Source organism: Abramis brama (genome assembly GCF_963993115.1).
Source record: "Abramis brama genome assembly, chromosome: 1".
Classification (NCBI taxonomy): domain Eukaryota; kingdom Metazoa; phylum Chordata; class Actinopteri; order Cypriniformes; family Leuciscidae; genus Abramis; species Abramis brama.
In genome coordinates this window covers 55,292,391-55,319,022 of record NC_139963.1, presented here as the reverse complement: position 1 = coordinate 55,319,022, position 26,632 = coordinate 55,292,391, and the positions used below count along the sequence as shown (strand labels likewise).

The 26,632-nt window shown below is 38.4% G+C and overlaps 1 protein-coding gene across 1 annotated transcript; it reads left to right on the top strand.

The window, feature by feature from the left end:
- On the top strand, nt 1-25,492 carry LOC311090414 (uncharacterized protein). The gene is made up of 2 exons (XM_084125668.1): nt 1-116; nt 23,655-25,492. The coding sequence occupies exons 1-2, from the start codon at nt 38-40 to the stop codon at nt 24,785-24,787; spliced, it is 1,212 nt and encodes a 403-aa protein (XP_083981794.1). The 5' UTR covers nt 1-37; the 3' UTR covers nt 24,788-25,492.
- The last annotated feature ends 1,140 nt before the right edge of the window (nt 25,493-26,632 follow it).

Sequence of the window (26,632 nt, the reverse complement as noted above, 5' to 3'; positions counted from 1 at the left end):
AAGAGAGACAAGTAAGAGTGTTTAGAGAGTTACTGGCATGGCTTTGAGTGTTTGCTCAACTGAGTCGGATGCAAGAAACCCTATTATGAGGAACCTTATTGGTTCTACAGCTCAATGTAAGTTGCGTATATTTTGTAATTCTATGTTTATTATGTGTCAGTTGCATATTTTGATTTGTGTTTGCCTATTTGTTCAGAGGGTTCATCAACACATGCGTTGATAAAGTAACTCCAATAAAGTAATAGCCTAGTTAGCATTTACTTGTTTACATAGGATAATAATGCATTTTATTTTATTTATGCACCTATTGCTAAAAGCACTATATAAATAAAAGTTACTTGACTTAACTAACGTATCAGTTTAAAGCATTTTTTTTAATCAAAGTGCTATGGTAGGTCAAACTACCTTTACTTTAACATTTTCTTATATTGAAAATGTTAATTTCCTGTCATCTCTTGGAATATCTGAAAGCCATGTTTTTGCTAATATGTGTCATTATTAGCAGAACACATTTTGGGGAAATTTATGTTGGTGCAGGATGATGTTTTACCCTCTTTTAATGAGTCTTTTTAGTTTATGTGGCTGTTTCACATCATGCTTGACATTCTCCATTGTGTTTTAAAGGACACCTATTATGGCATTTAAAATGTTCCTAATATTGTTTTGGGACTCCTACATGCATGCAATGACAAAAAACACTTTTGTTTTCTTATAATATGCATTTACTTTTACCTGATTTGCTCACCGACTCCCAAATGATTCGTTCAACGACTCATTTTTCCAACATGTTACAATGTTTAGCCTAGGCTACATGGTACAATTTCTGGTTTTCAATTCAATTCAATTATTGTGATTTGAATTAAATATTGACTCATTTAAATGAATATTAGGTAGGCTACACAAGATAGCCATTAATTTTTCTTAAGAAAAAAACAACTCACCTAATGCTGTAAACATACAGAGAGATATATAATGCATTTTTTTATTGTAATAACAACTTTATTTAATGATACAAGTAAAAATATAATGAATATGTAATATAGTACACATATTTAGCAAAATACTCTCTATAGCTCTTTTTTTCTAGCCAACTAACGTGCTATAGCCTATATGGTCATCAAATGGCTTTCCTGAGGTAAATGTTATGCGACAATTGTTCTCCAGCTGTTTTATTGACCCCTTTTTTTGATTGATTGGTCGATATAATGTATGAGGAACAGTGTTGGGCAAGTTACTTTAAAAATGTAATTAGTTATAGTTACTAGTTACTTCTCACAAAACGTAACTGAGTTACATCATTACAAAAGTAACTATTACTAGGGAAAGTAACAATTGCGTTACTTAAAAAAAGTTAAATGAAAAATGGACACTAAATATAATAAATTATTATTATAAAATATTGTACACTAATTCACACTATTTTAATGTTAATTTGGTGTGGGACATTGTGAGAGACACCTATTACCTTAAATATTAAAATGTCTTTACTATAGAGGAACAACAAAACAATAGAAGGTTTAGAACTTTTAATATTTATTGCACAGTCAACAACTGGCCAAGAATGCAGATGATACCAATACGCTACAGATATTGTTCAAATGCTGAAGTGTGTAATTTCTTTAAACTATATTATGCTCGAACAAATTCGGTCTCTCTCGCGCACTTCCGAGCGCGCTCTCCAACATACACATCGGTCTCTCTCACGCACTTTCGAGCTCGCTCTCGGACACATCGGTCTCTCTCGCGCACTTTCGAGCTCGCTCTCCGACACATCGGTCTCTCTCACGCACTTTCGAGCTCGCTCTCGGACACATCGGTCTCTCTCGCGCACTTTCGAGCTCGCTCTCCGACACATCGGTCTCTCTCGCGCACTTTCGAGCGCGCTCTCAAGCCTTGTTTATACTTTCGCCCGGCTCCGCAGCGCGAGTCTCCGCAGACTGCGCGCGCACCTCCCCAAACGGACGAGGCATTTATACTCGACGCGCTCGCCGTTGTACTATTCTTTGAAACGATAGAGGGCAACTCAAGTAATCCTCTAACCATCAGGAATCAGCAGTTAGAAGAAGAAGCTATACACACGTGACTATAGCCGTTTCTCAATACCAAGTATGCAAAGTTCGGACTTGAGTCCTTGGTAGTTCGGACTGACAAGTTCGACTCAGGAGAACGAACTCCCGAGGACGGGAGGACGCGAGTCCGATAATTCTGCAAATGGAACAGCGGCGTACTTGATAGCGTCACTCAGCTTGCTCTGGCTATCCGGTTATCTCTTTATAGGCTACAAATAAAACAAAATATGTTATAAACCACCACTTTGCCTCTTTTCATTTTCATTTAAAAAAGATCTTTGACATAATGGCCACACAAATGAGGTTCAGGCAACGCAATTGATTATCTTCACTGCATATTTACAACAACACGAAATATAAAGCACAACCCTGACTCTTTTTGTTTTCATTTTAAAGATATGATGGATAAAAAACATTATAATATTGATCATTAAAACGAACATTTAGCAAAAAGAGACAGGGTTGTGTCATATATGTATATACAGTGAAGAGAATGTAGGCAACATGTAGGCTATTATAATAAAATATTTTATATGTTTTTAATATATAAAATAAAATGACATAAACTTTTTTGCTAAATGTCAGTTTTCATGATCAATAATAGCCATTCTAAAAGTATAAGTAGCCTAAAATGTATAAGAAGCTATACAATAATAAAGCCAACGATTCAGTCAAACATAAGTCAGCTCTCTAGGCTACATAGTTAAATAGACTAACGTTAAATAAAGCTATAACTTCACTTTGCCCTCAGCTAAAACGTTTTGCCAGGGAACAAATAATACATTAATGAGACAAATAAAATAAATAAATCGCCTGTTGGATATACACAAGACGATTTAAATCTCATGTTATACCCATAGACTGTAAAAGGTTATACCACTAGACTAGAGACATCCGAGCCAACGGCAAGTCAGCAGCAGAAGCCGAGGAAAGGCTGTTCTCGGCGGGGTACGAGCGCCGAGCGTCTGATTTCCTGGTTCTCACAACTCCGAAAACGTCAGATCAAATTTTCAAATAGGTGCTATCTTTATAAATAAACCAAAGATTTGAGCTTTAAACAACTACATTCTCGCCTGAAATACTCTTAAAACTACATTTCGTGACACATAGCAGTATTTTTAAATTACGCGGGGTTTCTCCTCTGCTATTGACACTTGCTGGTTGGTGGTGTGAGATGCATTCTGGGATACCTGGCTTGTCAAGTCCGCACAAGTCACCTCTTGATGCATCCTCGGTAAAAGGGGCAGATCAAGAACACATCCGGGGATTCGAACTGGACTTGGTTAGATGTGAACTTTGAATTGGAACAGTACTAGGGCAGCGACTGATGACGTTTCACAAGTCCACAAGAACACAAGTACAGACAAGAACGCATATTGAGAAACGGCTAATGTTTATTTTAGTACACGGCCACCGAATCGTGTAAAACCCAGTAAACCCTGAGATTATTACTACCCACCCAGCACCAGACGTCATTAAGACGTTGTTTTTTGGGCTAAATCAAGTCGGCCCGTCATAGTCTTCATTTAGCCCAAAAATAGACGTTGAAAATTGGGCTTTGTTTGGTCCGTCTGATTTGGTCCAAATTTAGCCCAAACATAGACGTTGAAAATTGGGCTTTGTTTGGTCCGTCTGATTTGGTCCAAATTTAGCCCAAACATAGACGTTGAAAATTGGGCTTTGTTTGGTCCGTCTGATTTGGTCCAAATTTAGCCCAAACATAGACGTTGAAAATTGGGCTTTGTTTGGTCCGTCTGATTTGGTCCAAATTTAGCCCAAACATAGACGTTGAAAATTGGGCTTTGTTTGGTCCGTCTGATTTGGTCCAATTTTAGCCCAAAAAAAGACTTGAAAATTTGGCTTTGTTTATTTAACCCAAGACGCTCGTCTGTTTTGGACCACATATAGCCCTAATGTAGCATAAATACAATTAAAGTCTATTGTAGCAAGTGAAGAAATAGATTGTAGAAATAGTTTCAAAGTTATGTGTCACTGCACATGCCGTGACAATAAAACAAAATATATGGATATGAGAATGTGTATACAACATAACTAAATTAACGATCTCTTACATATTTTCTAATTTTACTAAACATTTCATTAGGTTTCGTGAACATTTTTATTAAACATGGACCTTTATGTTCTTTAAAAATACTTTTTATGCTATTGTATGCTCACTTTTAAAATGTAAGCAACTCATTTAGACGTGCAAACTGGGTGCCGGTGTGGTGAAAAGTTCGAGCTCGGCCAGATTCGGCTCGAAGTCGTTCATCTTCGGATGCGGCGCCGCGTGCGTTGTTACAAAAAATGCCGCGCACACCGCCAGGCGAAATTGGGTCTTGCGAACCCAACGCGCACGACCGCCCACACCGCAATGACGTCATTTTTGGCGCGCGCACCTTCGCGCTCGTGCGGACGCGTCGAGTATAAACAAGGCTTCAGACACATCGGTCTCTCTCGCGCACTTCCGAGCGCGCTCTCCAACGGTCTCTCTCGCGCACTTTCAAGGGCGCTCGCGGCGTTCAACTCGCTTTTGTTCGCCTCGCTTATGTTCGCCTCGCTTATTTGCTCTCGCCTTGACTCGCCATGACTGCCGCACATAATTAATTTTAAAAAGTAACGGACAACGCACCATATGGTAGCGTTAACGGAGTTAATTTATTTAAAAAGTAATGCGTTACAGTATTAGTTTCTGTCAAACGCGTAACGCTAGTAACGCGTTACTGCCCAACACTGATGAGGAATAAACATTTCGGTAAGTTGTACTGTATCTTTCAACATTGTTCATTCGTGTTTATTTACTAGCTAGAGATGATCGGTTCACCTGCCGCTAGGGATCTGTCGTGTCCACTGATCTATATAGTGTCATTATAGATAGTGGTCGCGTCGCATTTACAAGCGCCAAAACGGTATTTATTGTCCGAATTTCGTAATAAAAGTGACAGAATCTGAGAGCTGAGATTTTTTTATATCAAAAGTAACCTGCTCTGTCTAGTCGGTCGGTCTCCATGTCCTCTTTGCTTCGCGATTTTTCTGTGCGTGAGAAAATGGATGTGTTTTCGTGAGAGTGTGTGAAAAGTGTCAATTGCGTGAGTCTCACGGTGTATGCGTGAGAGTTGGCAGCTCTGAAGCTAACTGCGAACTGGTTCCTGCACAAGACCCGCCCTCCTCTCTAGCAATTGGCTAAGACAGCCTAAAATCATGCTCCCATTGGCTGTGACAGCTGTGCGCGCTGACTCTTGAATCAAGGTGGTAGGTTGAAGGGGACTGGTGTGTTATTCAAGTCAGATTAGGGCCTGTTCACATAACGCGTCTTTTGCACGCTCAAGTTCGTTATTTCAAATGTAGCCGCGCGGTTTGCGCGCTCATAATGGAAGCTCGTTTTTTCCAAGCGCGTCTGCGCCAAAAGTGCCTCCGACTGTAATTTGCAGCCTGATAAATAAATTTTGCCTGAGCCGGACCTGCCCTCAAGCCGTAAATCCGGCCCCCGGCCGGAATACTTTAAGCCCTGCATACTTATTGAGCATGCTACAGAACACATAAAAGCAACAATTATTAATAATACTTACAGGTTGTGATTCTGAGGAGGAAGCTGATCCAAATAAACTTGGTACTGAACCTTCCTTCAGTAGCAACCGGCTCGTGAATCCACACTTGAAAGCATTTATGTTTGTAAAGCAATCGTCATTAAAATAACACAAACACAGCACAAGGTTCGGGCTATACTTGTGTGGTATAGTTGTAAATATGAACTCTAGCCACTGATTCTCCACATACTCGTCCCTGGGCAGTGAAAAAAAGGTCGCTTTTGATTCGCACTTAAGAACACGGCGTCTTGTTGTCGACATGATGTTTTCAAATTTTCCCTTGTGTCTGCGCGCGCAATGAGTGGGCGCGGCCAATTTGATCATTTTTCGTCTTGACGTCACAACGAAAAGGAAAATGACTCATTGGAAAACCGATTCATTAAATTGACTCAGATTCGACTCCTACTTTTGAGAGACAATAACTTTTTTTTATGGTGAACTTTCATATATAAAACTTTGCAGGATGTTTTTGTTCACTTAGATCTACAGACACTACATGAAAGGTCATTTTTAAAATTCCATAATAGGTGCCCTTTAAAGCGATAAATTCTCAATAGAATTCAAAAATAGAACATTTTAGTGCGCTGGTGAACGTGTTCTGAGTAGCGGTGATTCACGCGCGTCACTCATTCACATTGCTTGTTTTGTTATTGGGGGGGGGTACCTCCCCCCCCCCACAAACTATGCCCCTAGAGGAGTGTTAGGGCTGGGCGATATGGCTGAAAACTGTATCAGTACTGTAAAAGTGTTTCATATCGGTCGATATAGATAATTATTGATATTTTTTATGACATATTTAAAATAAGGACCAGTCCAGGAGACAAATATATTACATTTAAAGATTTTTTTATTTTAATCTTGACCTACCTCTGATTATAAACCCATCAGTTATAAAGGCAGAAATGTCAACACAACCATGGAAAACACTCAAATAATTAGTCTAAAATCACAATGAACACTTAACAATTATATCTTAACATTAAGGTGCAAAATTAAAGAATACGTAAGAAATGCTTTATAAAAGGGTGGGCGATATGGCAAACATATAATATTACGATTTTTTTCAGGAAAATCACGATTCATGATTTTATCACGATTCTTTTTTATGTTGGTTTTACTATTTTGTGACTGTTTTTAAAATATGGACATTAGTTTGGCTGTAATGCTCAAAGCCTATTTCGTAACAAAATATAAAATAAAAAAGAATGGCAGACAGGGGCGAAGATAAAAAATGTTCTCATGTTCTTTGTTATTAAATATTAGATCAAAGATACACATTACATACACACGACTTAAAGGTGCCTTCCTTCAAAAAAAATAAATTCATACTCCACATTCCATACCAGATGGGGGCAGTATACCTCCAGAAAGTGAGTTGGTCTACTCTAGAGTATGAATATGACATCTTCAAGCTACTCCCCTTCACCTTTACCAGTGAATGTGTTCATATTCGTTTGGTTCATATTACATTTTTATTGTTAGTTTGAATAACATTAATTTGACAGACAGCATTCACTGATGTTGACCAAGCTAGCGCCAACGTAACCAGAGCTTCCAACTCTCACGCATTCACTGTGAGACACACGCAATTGACACTTTTCACGCGCTCTCACGCCACATATCAATTTTCTCACGCACAGAAAAATCGCGAAGCAAAGAGGACACGGATACCGACAGAATAGACAGAGCAGGTTAGTTATGATACAATGTTGTTTTCGTCAACGATGACGATAACGAAATGATTTCGTTGACGCACCTTTTTTTATGACGATAACGCGACGATGACTAGCTAAAAAGGGCTCTAAGTTAACTAAAACATGACGAGACGTTTTCGAGTTTTCGTTGACGAGACGAGACGGAACGAAAATGATTATAAGTCTGACGTTCACAATGCATGTCATTTCTGCCTATTTTGCGTGAAATCTGTCTGTTTTGGCGCCGGACTGGACAAAAGCGAAACGAACTGCGTGAGCGAGCGACAGTGCGCGAGAGAGACCGAGTGTGTCTGCACGCGAGAGAGACCGAGTGTGTCTGCGCGCGCGAGAGACCGAAAGTGCGCGAGAGAGACCGAGTGTGTCTGCGCGCGAGAGAGACCGAGTGTGTCCGAGCATTAGTTTAGTAGGCTAATTGGTACAAGTAATATATAATTATTATATAACTTAGATTATAACATAAATTATTATTTAACTAATTATATAATAAAGCCACAATTGCCAAAGTAAGAATGTTTTTATTCCTGACTTTTTTGGAGTAAAACAGTGATTCCACTGTTACCACTTTATCTGTGTGTAATGTTGTAGTAGCTCAAAGTTTTTTGCTGTTTAAACTGTAAACCATTCCTTTATTACTGTGTTTACTGGTGAAAATAGCCAATGTGCTGAAATTTTAGAAGAGCATCAATTCATGGAAAAAATATAACTTGAAATATGTGGATAAAAGGTTTCTGCCCAATGCGACAATGAAGTACAGTTTGGCAGCACTGCATCTCCATCAATGAGAAAGTCTAGTTTATTATGCAAAAGTTTTAAGGTTAACTGTTGTTTTATGAATTGCAACACTTGCTACAACCTGTCAAACCTAAGCCCATTTCCAATACTTTTTAACCTAAATTAACTTGTTAAAGACTACTTCTTTTTTTTTTTTTTTTACTAAAACTTGACTAAAACCTTTTTGCGTTTTCGTCGACTAAAACTTGACTAAAACCTTTTTGCGTTTTCGTCAACTAAAACTTGACTAAAACTATCAAGTTTATAAGTGACTAAAATGTGACTAAAACTAAAAAGCATTTTCGTCCATAAGACTAAGACTAAAACTAAAAGGGCTGCCAAAAACAACACTGTTATGATATAAAAATAATCTCAGCTTTCAGATTCTGTCAATTTTATTACGCAATTCAAACAATAAATACCGTTTTGGCGCTTGTAATTGTTACACGACAGATCCCTAGCGCACATGAACCGATCATCTCTACTAATGTTAGCTAATAGTAAAAAAACACAAACACTGTTGAAAGATACAGTAGGCTACAACTTACCAAAATGTATTCCTCATACATAATATCGACCAATCAGTGTTTTTTTATCAGCGTGAAGAGGTCAATAACACAGTTGAAGAACAATTATGTCAGATTTACCTCAGGAAAGCCATTTAATAAACACAATATAGGTCACGTAGTTGGCAAGAAAAAAGAGCTATAGAGATTGTGCTATATATGTGTACTATTACAATACTATATTTATGTACGTTATATATACGTTTATCGAACAGCCTTCGATACATTTCTATGTTATAACTTCCAGAAAAAACTACACAAACATATAAAACAAACTTCTAACGAAATACTAACAGCATCTTACTTACCAATCCAAAAGAAATGTTGCAAGTTTGGAGTCGAACCTCATTTTTTTCATGTCCATTAGTTGTCTCCAGCGATGGAAAGCAGTGCCAATGTTTACTCTGGTTCTGTTCCTTTTTTTTTATCAGATTTTCTTTGAATGTAGTAGTGGGCTGTAGGCTACTTTCCACATGATTGACATCAGGTTCAAGTACGCCCACAAGCCGTGCGAGTTATTCGTGTATTGCATGTTTGACTGGTGGTTATGTTGCCCGCATACCGCCTCCCATGGCCGAAACTGGTATTACGACACCTGTCGGGCCGTGGCTAGTAATGCTAATGCTAATTCAGGTTGATATCTCTGCAGCACTATAACTTGTCATTTTTTTTAATGACATCATCGCCCTTATTTCTTCTCATTCTTTTGATGCGTGTAGCTCATTTTTTTGGATATTTTTACCTCAATTCTGACACATGGCACCTTTAATATACAGATTAAATAAACAGTGCTTTGTTTTCAGCTACAGTAGGTGTATTTAACAGTAGCATTGAAGAAAGTAATTAAATGAACAAATATGAAAATAAAACTTCACTGTATAAATTATACATTGATACTTATTAAAGCTACTATTAAAGTTATCAGTCAATAGCAGTAAGTGATTTTATCTTTGCATTTTGTTTTATTAACATTAAACGGATAGCTCTCCTAAAAATTCAAATTTTCATAATTTACTCTCTCACGTTGTTTTAAACTCGAATAAAGCCCTATTCGCACGGGATTAGTATTACCTAGGGACCTCCGGTAATTTGTAATCGCAGAGGTCGTCTGTGATTTTTATCCCGTGCGAATCTATGGGATTAATATCCTGCCATGATTCAAAACTGAAAATAAAGTTCTGAAAGGTTGAAACTAAGTGTTTGAAAACTCAAAATCTTACAAAAATTTTTTTTTTAAGATCGAAAAATAAGATTTGCAAGCTTGCAAAATGTAAAAAATAAATAAAAATATCTCTGCAAACATTGTTGTTTTTGAGATTTCCTTCTTCAGAACTGCAACATTTTTTTACGATGTTGCGCAAACAATTTTTCAGAGTTTCAAATTTGTCACTGTTCTCCCACTGTATTAGTTTGTTTTCCAGGTTTGAAACCTTGAAAATGGTGATCTGAAACCTGGTGTGCGAATGTGTGAAAAAAAGTTTTGAAACTCTGAAAACAGAGTTTTGCAGGCTTGCAAAGTGGTAAAAAAAAAATAATCTCTGCAAACATAATTTTGTTTTTGAGTTTTCCTTCTTCAGAAGTGCAACACTCTTTTTTACGGTGTTGTGCAATCATTTTTTCAGAGTTTCGAATTTGTCACTGTTCTCCCAGTGTATAAGTTTGTTTTCCAGATTTGAAACCTTGTAAATGGTGATCTGAAAACTGGTGTGCGAATAGGTGAAAAAAGTTTTGAAACTCTGAAAACTGAGGTTCAAAAGGGCAAAACTTATTACATTACATTACATTTGCACTCCTATTGCAGACTATTTTTTCAGAGCTGAGTTTACAACACCCACTTTGCGGAGATACGCCCACACAGTTGCGAGCTTGCGACTCACGTGATTTGTGGCAGCGTTGTCACGCAGCTCTGCTCTGAAACTCTGAAACTCAGACTGAGCGAAAATGAAGCTTCGCAACTTGGCAACTTCAAAAAAAGCCTGGAGGGAGGGCCTTCTGCTCTTGGCCAATGCTTTGCTGTCTGCTGACGTACAGTCCAATCACAAGTCATATTTACTGGAAAGGTGGGATTGACCGACTGCTCTGCCAATGACGAAAGCGCACAGGATACGCAAACAGGATGCACGGCTTTTTTAAAAGTTTATTTTATAAATTATCTTTAAAATAGAATATTCTGAAAAAGTGACATTTCCATTTTTGCTGATTCACATTGGTATCAAAATAGGTAAAACACACTTCAAAGTTACATACACCATTATGTTTTTGTAAAGATCACATTAGTTAACTGTAGGCCTATAAATTACTTTCATGTTGTTTCAGATTATAACAGATTATTATTTGATAACACCATTCAAAAGAATATTCAACATGAATGCCCCATTATGTTTTATGATTATTTTTTGTTTTTTAACTCCAATTGTATTCATAAGTTTTATTGGCTTTTTTATTGGCCAGCAGCAGTCATTAAACAAACATAAAATACACATAATATACACAAAATATTTTTTAATTTTTGCCCCATGCATTCATGTTGAATATTTGATACCAAAACAATGTTGTTGTTTTTTTTTTTTTATGCTTGTTTTGCATATTAAACTTTTTATAAATGCCACCTCTGATGCAGATTCTGTTTTCTCTGCAGTGGGGGAAAAAAATGTTTTTGTTGATACTAGTCAATTTGATTGGTAAAAGCAATATAGTGACTTAAAATATATAGAATTTGACTTGAAAGATGACAGTTAGGGGGAAATTGCCTTTATAAATGTAAAAAAAAAAAATGCAATGAGAATCAATTTAAGATTATTGGTTCAGAATAAATGACTTTTACAACACAAAAAAATGAACAGTTTACTGAAGTTAGTTATTGCACCAATACAGTACTTGAGATTTTATTATAATATTAGGCCAATGCAATGTAGGCTACATGACTGAGTCGCTCGCTGCGTGAGGAGAATGAGTCGCTCGCTGAGGAAAGTGAGTCGCTCGCTGTGTGAGAAGAGTGAGTCGCTCGCTGAGGAAAGTGAGTCGCTCGCTGTGTGAGAAGAGTGAGTCGCTCGCTGAGGAATGTGAGTCGCTCGCTGTGTGAGAAGAGTGAGTCGCTCGCTGAGGAAAGTGAGTCGCTCGCTGTGTGAGGAGAGTGAGAGTGAGTCGCTCGCTGAGGAAAGTGAGTCGCTCGCTGTGTGAGGAGAGTGAGAGTGAGTCGCTCGCTGAGGAAAGTGAGTCGCTCGCTGTGTGAGGAGAGTGAGAGTGAGTCGCTCGCTGAGGAAAGTGAGTCGCTCGCTGTGTGAGGAGAGTGAGAGTGAGTCGCTCGCTGAGGAGAGTGAGAGTGAGTCGCTCGCTGAGGAAAGTGAGTCGCTCGCTGTGTGAGGAGAGTGAGTCGCTCGCTGAGGAAAGTGAGTCGCTCGCTGTGTGAGGAGAGTGAGTCGCTCGCTGAGGAGAGTGAGAGTGAGTCGCCAGCTGAGGAAAGTGAGTCGCTCGCTGAGGAGAGTGAGAGTGAGTCGCTCGCTGAGGAAAGTGAGTTGCTCGCTGTGTGAGGAGAGTGAGAGTGAGTCGCTCGCTGTGTGAGGAGAGTGAGTCGCTCGCTGAGGAAAGTGAGTCGCTCGCTGTGTGAGGAGAGTGAGAGTGAGTCGCTCGCTGAGGAGAGTGAGAGTGAGTCGCCAGCTGAGGAAAGTGAGTCGCTCGCTGTGTGAGGAGAGTGAGAGTGAGTCGCCAGCTGAGGAAAGTGAGTCGCTCGCTGTGTGAGGAGAATGAGCATGAGAATTTCGAGAGTGAGAATTTCGCCATTGGCGGAGCAGTCGGTCAATCCCACCTTTCCAGTAAATATGACTTGTGATTGGACTGTACGTCAGCAGACAGCAAAGCATTGGCCAAGAGCAGAAGGCCCTCCCTCCAGGCTTTTTTTGAAGTTGCCAAGTTGCGAAGCTTCATTTTCGCTCAGTCTGAGTTTCAGAGTTTCAGAGCAGAGCTGCGTGACAACGCTGCCACAAATCACGTGAGTCGCAAGCTCGCAACTGTGTGGGTGTATCTCCGCAAAGTGGGTGTTGTAAACTCAGCTCTGAAAAAATAGTCTGCAATAGGAGTGCTAATGTAATGTAATAAGTTTCGCCCTTTCGAACCTCAGTTTTCAGAGTTTCAAAACTTTTTTCACCTATTCGCACACCAGTTTTCAGATCACCATTTACAAGGTTTCAAATCTGGAAAACAAACTTATACACTGGGAGAACAGTGACAAATTCGAAACTCTGAAAAAATGTTTGTGCAACATCGTAAAAAAATGTTGCACTTCTGAAGAAGGAAAACTCAAAAACAAAATTATGTTTGCAGAGATTTTTTTTTTTTACTACTTTGCAAGCCTGCAAAACTCTGTTTTCAGAGTTTCAAAACTTTTTTTCACACATTCGCACACCAGGTTTCAGATCACCATTTTCAAGGTTTCAAACCTGGAAAACAAACTAATACAGTGGGAGAACAGTGACAAATTTGAAACTCTGAAAAATTGTTTGTGCAACATCGTAAAAAAATGTTGCAGTTCTGAAGAAGGAAATCTCAAAAACAACATAATGTTTGCAGAGATATTTTTATTTTTTTTACATTTTGCAAGCTTGCAAATCTTATTTTTCGATCTTGCAAAACTTTCTTTTGTAAGATTTTGAGTTTTCGAACACTTAGTTTCAACCTTTCAGAACTTTATTTTCAGTTTTGAATCATGGCAGGATATTAATCCCATACGAATCTGCCATGTCTGTAAAAATGTCTGTAAAAATTCCCCCGAAAATTACCTACCGTATTTCGGCCAACACAGGGGTCTCTGATAATACCATAGACAGTAAAAGAAATGGACACAGCGACCCCATTGGAACTCAATTGAGACAAGTGAAGCCCATTTTTAGCGATTTCTTAGCACTTCCTTTCCTGACGCGCAGACTCAAACCGAGCAAAGCGTTACACGGACCACGTGAGCAACCCGTCTGTCTTCTAGTAGCTGTGCCAAGAGAAATCTGAATCATTCCCTTCCAAATCTTGCAGAGACGGAGAGTGTGGGTAGGAGCTGTTCATAAGCTAGGAGCAGGAGCAACTTTTGCTAGGTATTCTGATTAATTATATTGTCATTTTGCCTCCACGTCCCCCCGATTGCCTGCGAGGTTCTCCTCCCGTCCATACGGTAATCTCTCTACTGTGCAACAGAGAGTCGCGTGGTTATGACGCAATCGTTAGCCTACTTTTACAAAAACTGCTTCTACGGGGCCATAACGTAAGCTACAAGGTAATGGAGCATTTTATACATTGTCGTGTTTCTTTAGAAATAAATAATGGACAAATGGAGTCTTCAAACGCCTCAGATGTAAAGTTATTCGCTGTCAAAGTGACGCCAAAATGAATGGGAGTCAATGGGATGCTAACAGCAGGTGAAGTTCTGCTACAAGATGGTGGCACGCGGCCGGCTTCAACTTCCGGTCGACTTCCTTCCCGCCTGGATAATACCAGTCCTGTGCGAATCCCCATGTCTGTGATTTGGGCTGTTTTTTGTGAGCCTATCGTTTCCTAAAGAACGTAATAACCATTTTGGGCCGTTTAACAGTCAATTTTACGTCTGTATTAAAACTAAATTAACAATAAAATCTCTCGATATGCCCTACTCCAATCCGATTATAGTTTTTCTCCAATAAAATCTATGAAGTGCTGCAAAAGAGAAACAAACTAGCAGCTACATTAGACGTGACGTGGAAGCTCGGACCGTTGTCATGGAAACGTTAAACTAAGAATTTTGGCGAAACATGGAAGTAGGGCTGGGCGATTTAAATCGCGATATTGTTATGCGCATCTCGTCAGTAAAGCCGGTTCCTTGATTAGTAGTAAATCGCCATCACCTGCTTTCAGATGGAGCGGCATTTACTACAAAGAGCCGTAGTTAACTGACAAGCTGAGCCAAATCACATCAATATCGCGGAAGTATCGCCAGCGATTTTTAATGCGATATGGCTCAGCTTGTCAGTTAACTACGGCTCTTTGTATGCAGCAAAAACTCCAGTGTTAAATTAACACTCCTGGGAGTGTATGAGTCCACACTCAAGAGTGTTGAAGTTAATGAGATAATTAAGTGATTAATTTAGTGATGATTGAACATTATTGAAGACACCTGATGTTAACAAGCAGAATCACTGAAGGAGAAAATCTCAAATTGTAAGCCACCGTTATGACGATCAATGGTTGCTTTAGTTGGACTCTTGACCCAAATATTATTAACTTCAGATTTTGTTTGGCTGTTGTATCTGGCTTATAACCGCCAGTTGAACAAAGAAAAATGTGATCTGATGGTGTTGGTTATATTTTGACAATCATCATTTGAATTTGATCACTGAACTCATTAAGATCCTTCTTTCTGACTTTGATTTATGTTGTTGGTTACAGCATAACTGTGAATCTGCATAAATGCCCAGAATTTTTGATATAATATAAAGGATTTCTTAAAAGTTGTTTTAAAAAAAAAATCATTCTTTTAGGCACACACAGATGTCAAGATTCAGTCTATGCATCTCAACAATGGTGAGGAGCAGAATATTCAATTAGGAAAAGTAAATTACATAGACAATTCAGATCATAATTTATTCATACCGCAATGCATGATGGGAGCCATTAATGAGTTGTGATTGGTGGCAGCCACTGCAACATGCTTTATTATTGTCACCATTGTTGAGATTCACAGGCTGATTATTGATGTCTGTGTTTTAAACGAATTTATCTGAATATCTTTTGATCAGAACAATGTTTATTAAATATTTTGAATTAAAGTACTGATAATTGTAGGCTGAAGAGTCACAAAACTGCTGCTGACAAGTTAAATCAAACTATCTCAATAAGTTTCAGATCACAGCATGATTGTCAAAACATAACCAACACTATAAGATAACGTTTTACTTTGTTCATTTAACTGTTATAAATCAATAACAGCAGACAAACAACAGTAAATATTAAAGTAAACATATAATGGTCAAGAGCCCAACTAAAGCAAACACCCATCACCTTAATGGTAACTTACAATTTGTGATTTTCTTCTTCAGTGATTCTGCTTGTTAACATCAGGTGTCTTCAATAATGCTCAAACATCACTAAATTAATCACTTAATTATCTCATCAGCCCTAAATGCCGCTCCATCTGAAAGCAGGTGATGGTGATTTACTACTAATCAAGGAACCGGCTTTACTGACGAGATGCGCATAACAATATCGCGATTTAAATCGCCCAGCCCTACTCTTGAGTGTGGACTCATACACTCCCAGGAGTGTTAATTTAACACAGGAGTGTTTGCTGTGTACAAAGAGCCGTAGTTAACTGACAAGCTGAGCCATATCGCATTAAATATCGCTGGCGATACGTCCGCGATATTGATGTGATTTGGCTCAGCTTGTCAGTTAACTACGGCTCTTTGTAGTAAATGCCGCTCCATCTTAAAGCAGGTGATGGTGATTTACTACTAATCAAGGAACCGGCTTTACTGACGAGATGCGCATAACAATATCGCGATTTAAATCGCCCAGCCCTACATGGAAGCTCTTTTTGAATGTTTAGACGCTTTTTGTGGTAGTGTTGGGCAAAGAGGGTCGTATTACACTGAACGGAGACGACTTAAAAGAGATGGGCAGCTACCATGAAGAGCTAAATCTCTTAAGATGATGAAATGGATGACATGCGTCGCAGCATGCGGTAAGGAACGTTTTTTACTGTAACGTTATAGTAGCTAACGTTAGCTATAAGCAACTTAACCATAGTAACTTAAGTAAAGCAAGCAACGATTTGGCTATTTCAGTGTGATTGTTGTTGTTGTTGTAATTGTGACAAGTGAGTAGAATGGTTAAAAATTGAGGCTTATGATAGAAGTGAAATGTGTTTTCTGTGTTTCTTATTTTTCTCTGTTTTTTCTGTTACAGCAAATGCATGGTACATTGAGAGAACACCGCAAAGGCGACAGTCCTGCTTCTGGGAAACACAGGTGCTGCAAACATTTACTGAAAAGGACTGGTACCTCAACTTTAGAATGCCCAGAGAGTCATTCAACAGACTGTGTGACCATTTGCGCCCCCATGTCACCCCCCAAACCACCAACATGCGGGATCCTGTGCCTTTAGGCCATCCTTAAAAATATTCTTGTTTGCCGTAACCCGACCGACCCTGTCAATTTAGTACCGACCCAATTATTTTATTTTTTTCCCTTTTAGTCCGACCGACTTGCCGGTTGTAAAATGCGTTAAGACCGACCGATTTTTTTTTTTTTAACTCTTCAAACAACTAATACAAATGCAATAAAATAATATTAGTTATTAAGTATTGTGAATATAAATTGCCTAGACCTACGTACAAACATAAGCTACGTTCTTTCTTTTAAATAAAAACCCGTGGCGCGTCATATGATTATGTTTACACCATTGGTTACGCATGTCACACTACGGCCTGTAGGCTAAGTTCGCTTCGTTTCATTCACTGTCAATGGTTCGCGCTTGGTAATGATGGCTGCGGCTTTTATTTTTATATGTTGTTGAATATGGTTTATTAAAAAATAAACATGTGAGAGCCTGTTATAGGCTATATGTAATGTTTTAGTCAGATATGACGACGCTACTGCAACACGCATCGCCGCAGATGAGAAGCTGAGTATCAACGTGCTATCGCAAATCAAAGTGAAAGTAAGACGCTTAACACACAATCACCTTCATTAAATGTAAAGAAACGAAATGATCTTACCAGGGCTGTTTCCGCTTTCTCTTATTGCGGGCTTTGATTCAGAAATTTTAGCTGATGATCAATAAAATAATGTATCTCATAACTGTTGCTTTCTGTGACGTGCACTCCATTAAATCTATAGCGGGAATTGAAGATCGGATTTATATCTGCAAAAAACCCCACACACATTTGTATATGTAACCAGGTGTAAATGGAATCGTTTTGATAAATCAGATTGCAATCCGATCTGAGAAAACGCATGAAGTGGCCTGGTGTGAACAGCCCCTAGACATCGGTGAAAAATACTTTTTTATATATATTTTTTTTATATATATAAAAATATAGACCTACCTACCGACCCTTTTTTTCTTTTTTTTTGCTGTTACTGCAAACCAAAATATTTTTAAGGATGGCCTTAGAGAAGAGAGTTGCAGTTACTATTTACAAGCTTGCCAGTAATGTGGAGTTCCATGATGTGGCTAATCTCTTTGGTATTGGGACCAGCACTGCCTGTAACATATTTTGGGAGGTGTGTGAAGCATTGAGCATTCTCAGAAGAGTTTTTGTCAAGAGGCTAAAAACAATTCCAGAAATCCAAGCCATCATGACAGGTTTTGAGAAAAAGACAGGATTTCCAATGTGTGTGGGTGCTTTGGATGGCACACATATCCTTGTAATTGCCCCAGTGGACTACCCCACATACTATAATAATAGAAAAGGGTGGTACAGTGTTGTTTTACAAGGACTAGTTGACCACACAAACAAGTTCCTTGGCTTTGATGTTGGCTGGCCTGGAAAGTGCCACAACGCGTATGTTTTTGAGTGTTCCCGCCTGAGCCGTAAGTTAGAGAGTGGCACTTTTTTCCCTCCTATGACAAGGAACATCCAAGGTGTTAACATTCCTCTTTTGATTGTGGCCGACTCGGCATACAGCTTGACCAGACACAAAATGAAGCCATTTCCTGAAGGCACAGTGAGAGGACCAAGAGTTGCCTTTAATGCCTGCTTGAGCTGTGCTCGCATTCATGTTGAACATGCATTTGGTCGCCTTAAGGGCCGCTGGCGAAGCATTATGAAAAGAAACGACTCGAATATAAATTGTTAAACATGTTGTGGTCGCATGTATAACGTTGCACAACTTCTGTGAAATCCAGAAGGTAGCTTACCAGGAACACCCAGAAGACATGATGGAGCAGCCAGAGACAGTACCAGAGCAGCCTGACTTACCTGGCCTCTCCACAGCAGAGCACATCCGAGAAGCCCTGGTAGCCCACATCAACACAAGACAATAAAATGAAGACCATGAAATGTTGGGTATCAGTCAAACAATGCAGTCAATTTCTATTTTATCCAATAACATTTTATTGGAAAGTTATTGCCAAAAAAGTTTTTTCTTTTCAAATATAAAATGTAAACATTCTAACAAAAAGAACAATTGTGCAAAAAAAAAGCTTTTACTCTTTACTGTAAAATAAAAAAAACTTTTTCAGGTTTGATGTGAAAATGTGTGCAGTTTTGTATATGAAACGCATTACTGCACTGTAATAACTTAAGTATATTTTACAAACATCAGAACATAACTTAAAACATGAAAAAGAGAACAATCCATCCCCTCAGCTGATGGGCCCTGAAAATATGGTGAGTGGTGGTGAGGAGCCATAAAAGGTGAGACGTGTGGCATGGGCCTCAAACATTGTAAAAGTTGAAACATCAATTCTCGGTTCTCTTTTGCTCTTCTTTCTTCTGCCTCCATCCTCTTCATTTCAAACTCCAGGCGTCTTCTCTCCAGCTCCATCCTGTTCTTCTCCACACTTTTTTTCCCACTCGAACCTCTCCTTTTCATAATTGTGAGAACTGTCTTCCTGAATGAGACGGTCCAGACCTTTGTCCAGTGTATCTGACTTTTTCTTCCTTTCCTTGTGCGACGCCCTAAAGAAATGTGTCAAACATACAGTACCAGTCAAAAGTTTGGAAACGGTACTATTTTTAATGTTTTTGAAAGAAGTCGCTTATGCTCATCAAGCCTGCAGTTAAAAAAAAAAAAAAAAAAAAAAAAAAAAAACAGTAATATTATGAAATATTATTACAATTTAAAATAATGGTTCTCTTTTTTAATATACTTTAAAATGCAATTTATTTTTGTGATGCAAAGCTGAATTTTCATCAGCAAGTACTCCAGTCTTTGGTGTCTTATGATCCTTCAGAAATCATTCTAATATGCTGATTTGATACTCATTCAATATCATCAAGTATAGTAAAGTAGTAATAACAGCCCTCTCGTAGTAACCTTTTGTAACTTACTTACATTCAGATATTTCAACTTCTGAACTTCCCCCGTTATCTGCCCTCATGTCTCCTGGGTTGTTCATGGGTCTACAGCCTATGAGAAATGTGAAAACATTCAGCCAAATCGACGTTAGCAATTAGCTAACGGCCAAGTCACCGCAGTAACAAATATTTATTTGTAATTTTACTGAAAAGTTTGAACAGATCTTACCTAAAACAGCGTCAATCTCCTCAAAATATGGGCATTTAACTGGCTCCGAGCCTGTTTTTCTGTTATTTTTTAGGCAGTCGCGGTACTTTCTACGGAGGTAGTCGAGCCTCTCCTCCAAAGTCCTGGGTTGACGGGCACCACGTAACCAGCTCTTTAAATTTATTTTCCCACACGGAGTGGTTGTGAACCATTTGTTCAAATTGCCTTTGGTAGCCGGGTTCACCCCACACCGATAATAAAGTCAAGGTTTCCTCGCGTGTCCAATGTCTATTTTTCTTCTTCGCCGCCATTGCGATTCTGTCAGTGAGCGGATGTTACGCAGCTGTGACGTCATATCCTGACTAAAGTTCGTAAAATCGAGGGAATTATGAACATTTATTTGCCTGTGTGAATGAGCCACCAAAAACACAGACGTCAGGGGGTAATTTCTTAATTACAGAGGTCCAGGGGTAATACTAATCCCGTGCGAATAGGGCTTAAGTTTATTTCTTCTGTTGAAAATAAAAGTTATTTGGAAGAATGACCAACAGTTGATGTACCCCAGTGACTTCCTTAGTATATTTTTCCCCTATGGAAGTCAATGGGGACCAGCTACTGTTTGGATAGCCACATTCTTCAAAATATTAATATTAAAAAATATAAGAAGGAAATTAATACAGGTTTGGAACAACATTAGAGTGCGTAAATAATGAGAGAATGGTTTATTATTTTTGGGTGAAAAAGATTATTATTATTACTCAAGATTATTTTTGGGTGAACTATCCCTTTAGGGACAAGCGGCAGCGTGTTTACTATTGCTACTGTCTCTTTAAGAGCTGCGCGTGACGCGTCTAATATACACGCATTATACACGCATTTGACAAGCAGATTTTCTCTCAATTTTCTCATGGTGCGTTCACACCGGACGCGAATAGCGTGTCAGGCACGAGTGATTTCAATGTTAAGACAATGCAAAGACGTGTTACAAAAAGGAAAAAAATCCTGCGGTGTGAATGAGGCGTTTTGCGCGGCGCGGTAGATGCAAATTCGCCTCGTTCGCGCGAATGACGCGAATTGAGCGTCTGGCGCGTTAAGCGCGAATGATTTTATTAGTGCTATTTGTGCATTCACGCGTTTGACGCGAATTCGCGTCTGCCGCCCGAGTTGAAAAATCTGAACTTCTGCGTCAATTCGCGCCGCGTTAACCAATCAGGAGCCTGCTTGCATGCTGCTGTCACGTGGTGAAGTGACAGTTTGTAATGTTATTTTATGTTTGGCCTCAATAAATTATTTTGTAATATGACTAAAATGCACAACAAAGCAAATCTTTCACATAAAAACTCGATATTAATTTAGAGATACTCATTTTGTATTGAATGCTATTTATTCCATATCTATTCTAGATTATATGAAACATTATTAATCTAATGTAAAGACAACAAACACAATTTAGTGTATAAAAACTTTTTTAAAAAAATCACAGGACAGGTTTCACATTTGGAGGCTGGCTCCATTTATTATCAAAACAAAAATAAATGACACATTAGGTGCGGGCGAGGGTGAACCTCGAGCCGGGCTGTACAGCGCGGGCTCGTCAGACAGCGACCACTCGAGGCCGAGGCTTTATACGGCCTACGCTGTCCTCGTCAGCGTCCTCACCGTTAGGTCCACCAAACCTACCTCCTGGAGCAAATTGTGAAACTCCTGAAACCCTCCGGAGGGTTTAGTGGACCCGAGTACAGCGATGTCCCCTACGCAGCTGTTTCTGCTCTCCAGAGCATATACGAGCGGTGACTCTCTCGATTAATGCTAATGCTAATGCTCGATAAACATCTAAAAAAGATGGCCGCCAACAGGTTTCAAAACTTTCGCCCCTCTGACGCGCGTAAATTTCGCTTCAAACTTTTGATTTTACGCGCGTCAATTTCGCTCTTGACGCGCGAATGCACACAAAGTGGTCAAGCGTATATCGGTGTGAACGCACAGTCAAGATTGCTTTCACTTTAGACATATCCAACTAGTTTATGTAAACCTTGTGTGTATTTAACACTATTAGCACAATAAGACTCGAAATATAACTTAGTCCAATATCCAGGCGCTGGTAGACAGGCTTTTAGTGCATGTGAGCTTCACATGTACGCACTGAGAAACACACAGGTTAGAACAGCTCATCAGCACGCGAAAAAAAGAGAAACTGACGATGGTCTTGCATAATGCAGACAACATTGGACTGACTACGGTCAGACTTGAAGTCAGGCGAGCTGACATTTCCTGTTTTATCAACAATCGCTGTATCACTCCACGCCGGTTCTGTTACTGAAGAATCCAACACGAGACAACAATATTGCGCAACCATACTGACTGGCAGTTAGCGTGTCACCCCCTACGTTGCTAGGTTACCAGAGAGTTGAGTGCCTTTGTTCATGCAACCAAATTTGCTTCGAAACCTCTGGTTTCTTCCGACGAAGAAAAAAAAATTATCAAACGTTTTATCGAACGCATTTTTTATTGATATTGATTACGAGTCTATCGCGATACATATCGTTATCGTTTTATCGCCCAGCCCTACGCTGTGTAAACAAACATGATGGTTATTTTAGTCCTAGACTAAATGTGAACATGTATTTACTCATCTCACTTGCTCGATAACATTCATTATTCCTCAAAACTAATAAAAAGTCAAATGCAATCTCAGAATTTTATATTTTGAGATTGAGATTTTTGTAATTCACTATTAAATTACACAAATATACTTTATGTACTTAATCTCACTTTATTAACCAATGTCTTTGCTCCTGACCAATATGCATTTCCTTTAGCCTGAGAATTATTAATTCCACTTTTGGTGTGAAAGGGCCTTAAAGGTGCTGTATTGCCAATTTTCATTGTCAAATGCACTCTTTCCTGTTGGGTGTCCTCAAACCCCTGGCAACCCTTGTGAGCGTCGAGTCTGATGCAGAGAGTTCAGATGCAAAAGTCTCTAAGTGCCATCTGAAATTTTCTTCTAGAATTGTAATTTTTATCAAGCTTGTATATTTAAGTTAAGTAATTTCACTTTAATGACAATTAATAGGTAATTTTCGTTGCCATTTAAGTGAAATTGTTGAACTTAAATATACAAGCTTGATAAAAATGATCATTTTAGAGGAATATTTCAGATGGCACTTAGAGGCTTTTGCATCTGAACTCTTCATATGTATATATATATATATATATATATATATATATATATATATATATATATATATATATATATATATATATATATATATTTGTAATGCATTACATTTACAAGTAACTTTCCCCAACACTGGGCATTTGTTACCGGGAGATCAACATTAGTGGCCGGTGGGAAACTCTGTGACAATGTGACAATGACATCCGCTTGAATAAGTGAAATAAAAATATTTAAACAGAATAATCAAATATTTACCTAAATTATTGGCGTTCCAACCTAAATTTGAGGATGTGAAAAAATGGTCAGATAAACAACTAATTGGAATTAAATTACTTTGTGCACCGAAAAGACAGCATGCAGGAAACCTTCTACCACACCATTGGATTCAGACGTTGGGGCAATTGGTTTGACCTTGCATTTAAAAAATGTGTCCACTTTCTGCTATTAAATCGGGCTCATTTTTACGTCCTTTATCTTCATATTTCTATCTTATAAGACATGGCCTTGCCACTTTAATATTCGTTTCTTCGAATTATTGATGTGCTGAAAATTAAATTAAACCTTTTTCTTTTATGTCAGACCTGATGGAACTGAAGGAGGAGAGTGAAGAACTGATGGAAGTGAAGGAGGATTGTGAAGAACTGAGCGAAGTGAAGGAGGAGAGTGAAGAACTGAGAGAAGTGAAGGAGGAGCGAGAAGAACTGAGTGAAGTGAAGGAGGAGAGTGAAGTGAAGGAGGAGAGTGAAGAACTGAGTGAAGTGAAGGAGGAGAGTGAAGAACTGAGTGAAGTGGAGGAGAAACATCATGTCAAACCTGGAGAAAAACCTTTGAGTCGCTCAGAGACTAAAAATAAATTTTTAAAGAAAACAAGAGCCAAATCTTTCACCTGCACTCAGTGTGGAAAGAGTTTCTTACACACACGTGATCTTGATCGTCACATGAGGATCCACACTGGAGAGAAACCTCACACATGTGATCAGTGTGGGAAGAGTTTCACACAATCAGCAAACCTTAAGAAACACATGAGAATCCACACTGGAGAAAAGCCACATATGTGTGTTCAGTGTGGAAACAGTTTCACATTAAAACAAAGTCTTGATGTTCACATGAGGATCCACATCGGAGAGAAGCCGTTCTCATGTGATCACTGTGGAAAAACATTTTTTACTGCATCAAACCTGAAGTCACACCTGAGAGTTCATATGAAGGAGAAGCCACATTCATGTTCTGTGTGTGGAAAGAGTTTTTCAGTGCTGCAAACTCTACATAGACATCAGAAAGTTCACACTGATGTGAGAGAGTACGTGTGCTTTGAGTGTGAAAAGACTTTTATTTCAGTGAACTGTTTGAAACTGCACCAGAGAATTCACACTGGAGAAAAACCTTACAAGTGTTTACACTGTGACAAGAGATTCAGTCTGTCTGGAAATCTGAAAAGACATGAGAGGATCCATGCTGGAGAAAAACCTTACAAGTGTTCACACTGTGACAAGAGATTCAATATGTCAGCAAATCTGACAACACATGAGAGGATCCACACTAGAGAGAAGCCGTTCACATGTGATCAGTGTGGGAAGAGTTTCACACAAAAAACAAATCTGAATGAACACATGATGATCCACACTGGAGAGAAACCACACACATGTGATCAATGTGGGAAGAGTTTTACACGATCAACATCCCTTAAGAGACACATGAAAATTCACACTTGAGAAAAGCCACACGTGTGTGTTCAGCAGGGTTGAGGAGTAACGGAAAACATGTAATGGCGTTATGTAATCAGGATACAAAAATCCAGTAACTGTAATTCGTTACAGTTACGTCAAAAAATGTTGTAATCAGATTATAGTTACATTTTGAAAAAAGGGGGAATACTTTCAGGATTACAATGGTTTAATTTAAAACTAAATAAATCAGTATTTTGGCATAATATGACCATATTAAGCGCTGCTTGATTATACAGTAGTTCCTGGTTCTGTTGCCAGTAATGACTCAATGACAGTAATAACAGCCGTCTACAATCTCCTCAGACCCAGATTGAATCACTTCTGCTAGTAGAAGGCAATTAATAGGCAAAACCTCTGCAAAAAAAGGAGAGCAAACATGAATGAATGGAAGGACAGAGCAAGGAAGTCTTTGAGGGATGCCCGGAAACCATATGTGAACCTGAGAGGAGAGCAAAAATGAGGAAAAGGTCCACCAAAAAAGGTGAGTGAAAGAGGGGCATGTAGGCTACTGGGCGTCGTCTACTACGGATCAAGTCATGAATGGGTCGAAATGAAAGCTGTAGGCTACTCCTTATAAACACTGAGAAATTAATCGAAACGTTTTAGCTGCGTTTGCCTATGTCTTGTTCATTGTTCACACTGTATTGTCTGTATTTGTTCTGTGATTTACGTTAGGAATAAATAAATAAATAAAAAATTGAAATAAAGAAATGCCTAATATTTTCTTTAAGGTTCTGTTAATGTATTAAAACTAAGATAAAGGAATCAAATCTCCAGTGGTTTAAAGTGATATGATGAATTGGACTTGTACTGTTATTCCACATTAACTGGACATTATAGCCTACCTTTCTTCCACATTCCAGAAATGTAAATTACTAAGCTTTTGTTGTCTATCTTCAAGTAAAAAAAAAGTAATATAATATTCAGACTCAGAGTCCAAATTGTGTGTGTATATATGTGTATATATATATATATGTATATATATATATATATATATATATATATATATATATATATATATATATATATATATATATATATATATATATATATATAGAGGGTGCCTATATATATATATATATATATATATATATATATATATATATATATATATATATATATATATATATATATATATATATATAAGATGCCGCCGATGTCAATGGCATGCCGTCTGCCCGTGTATAGTCTGTTTTTTTATCACTGTTTTCGTTCTACTTATGACTTTGTTTATACATGACTCTAGCACTGCACTGGTGTATGATCGTTCTACACTTGTAAATATCCGAAATATATTTGAGAAACATTCCAAAGAAGCTCAGCAGGAAATCCAGTCTTATGTTATAAAACTGCCGCTAAGGATTCCTAACTTGGATGAACACTGACAATACATACGTTTTGGGAGAAGCCGTACCAAAATAACTTCTCAGTTTTTAATTCTCCTCGACAAATAGGAAGGGGTGGAGGATTGGCTTCTATTTTTAAGAACAAATTTATTTGTACCGTACTTCAATTTGAACAGTTTTCAAGCTTCGAACTTCAAGCTTTTGAAATTCAATCAACGACACCTGTCCTTTGTGCGGTTATTTACCGACCACCAAGAGCAAATAAGGACTGTATTTCAGAACTGGCTGCTTTCTTATCTGACATTGTTTTAAAATACGATCATATTCTAGTAATGGGGGATTTGAATATTCATGTATGTTGTCCATCAAACCCTTTAGCAAAAAATTTCATAAATCTTATTGATTCATTTGGGTTCCAACAAATGGTGAATGGCCCTACACACAATCATGGCCACACTTTGGACTTGATATTATCATTTGGCCT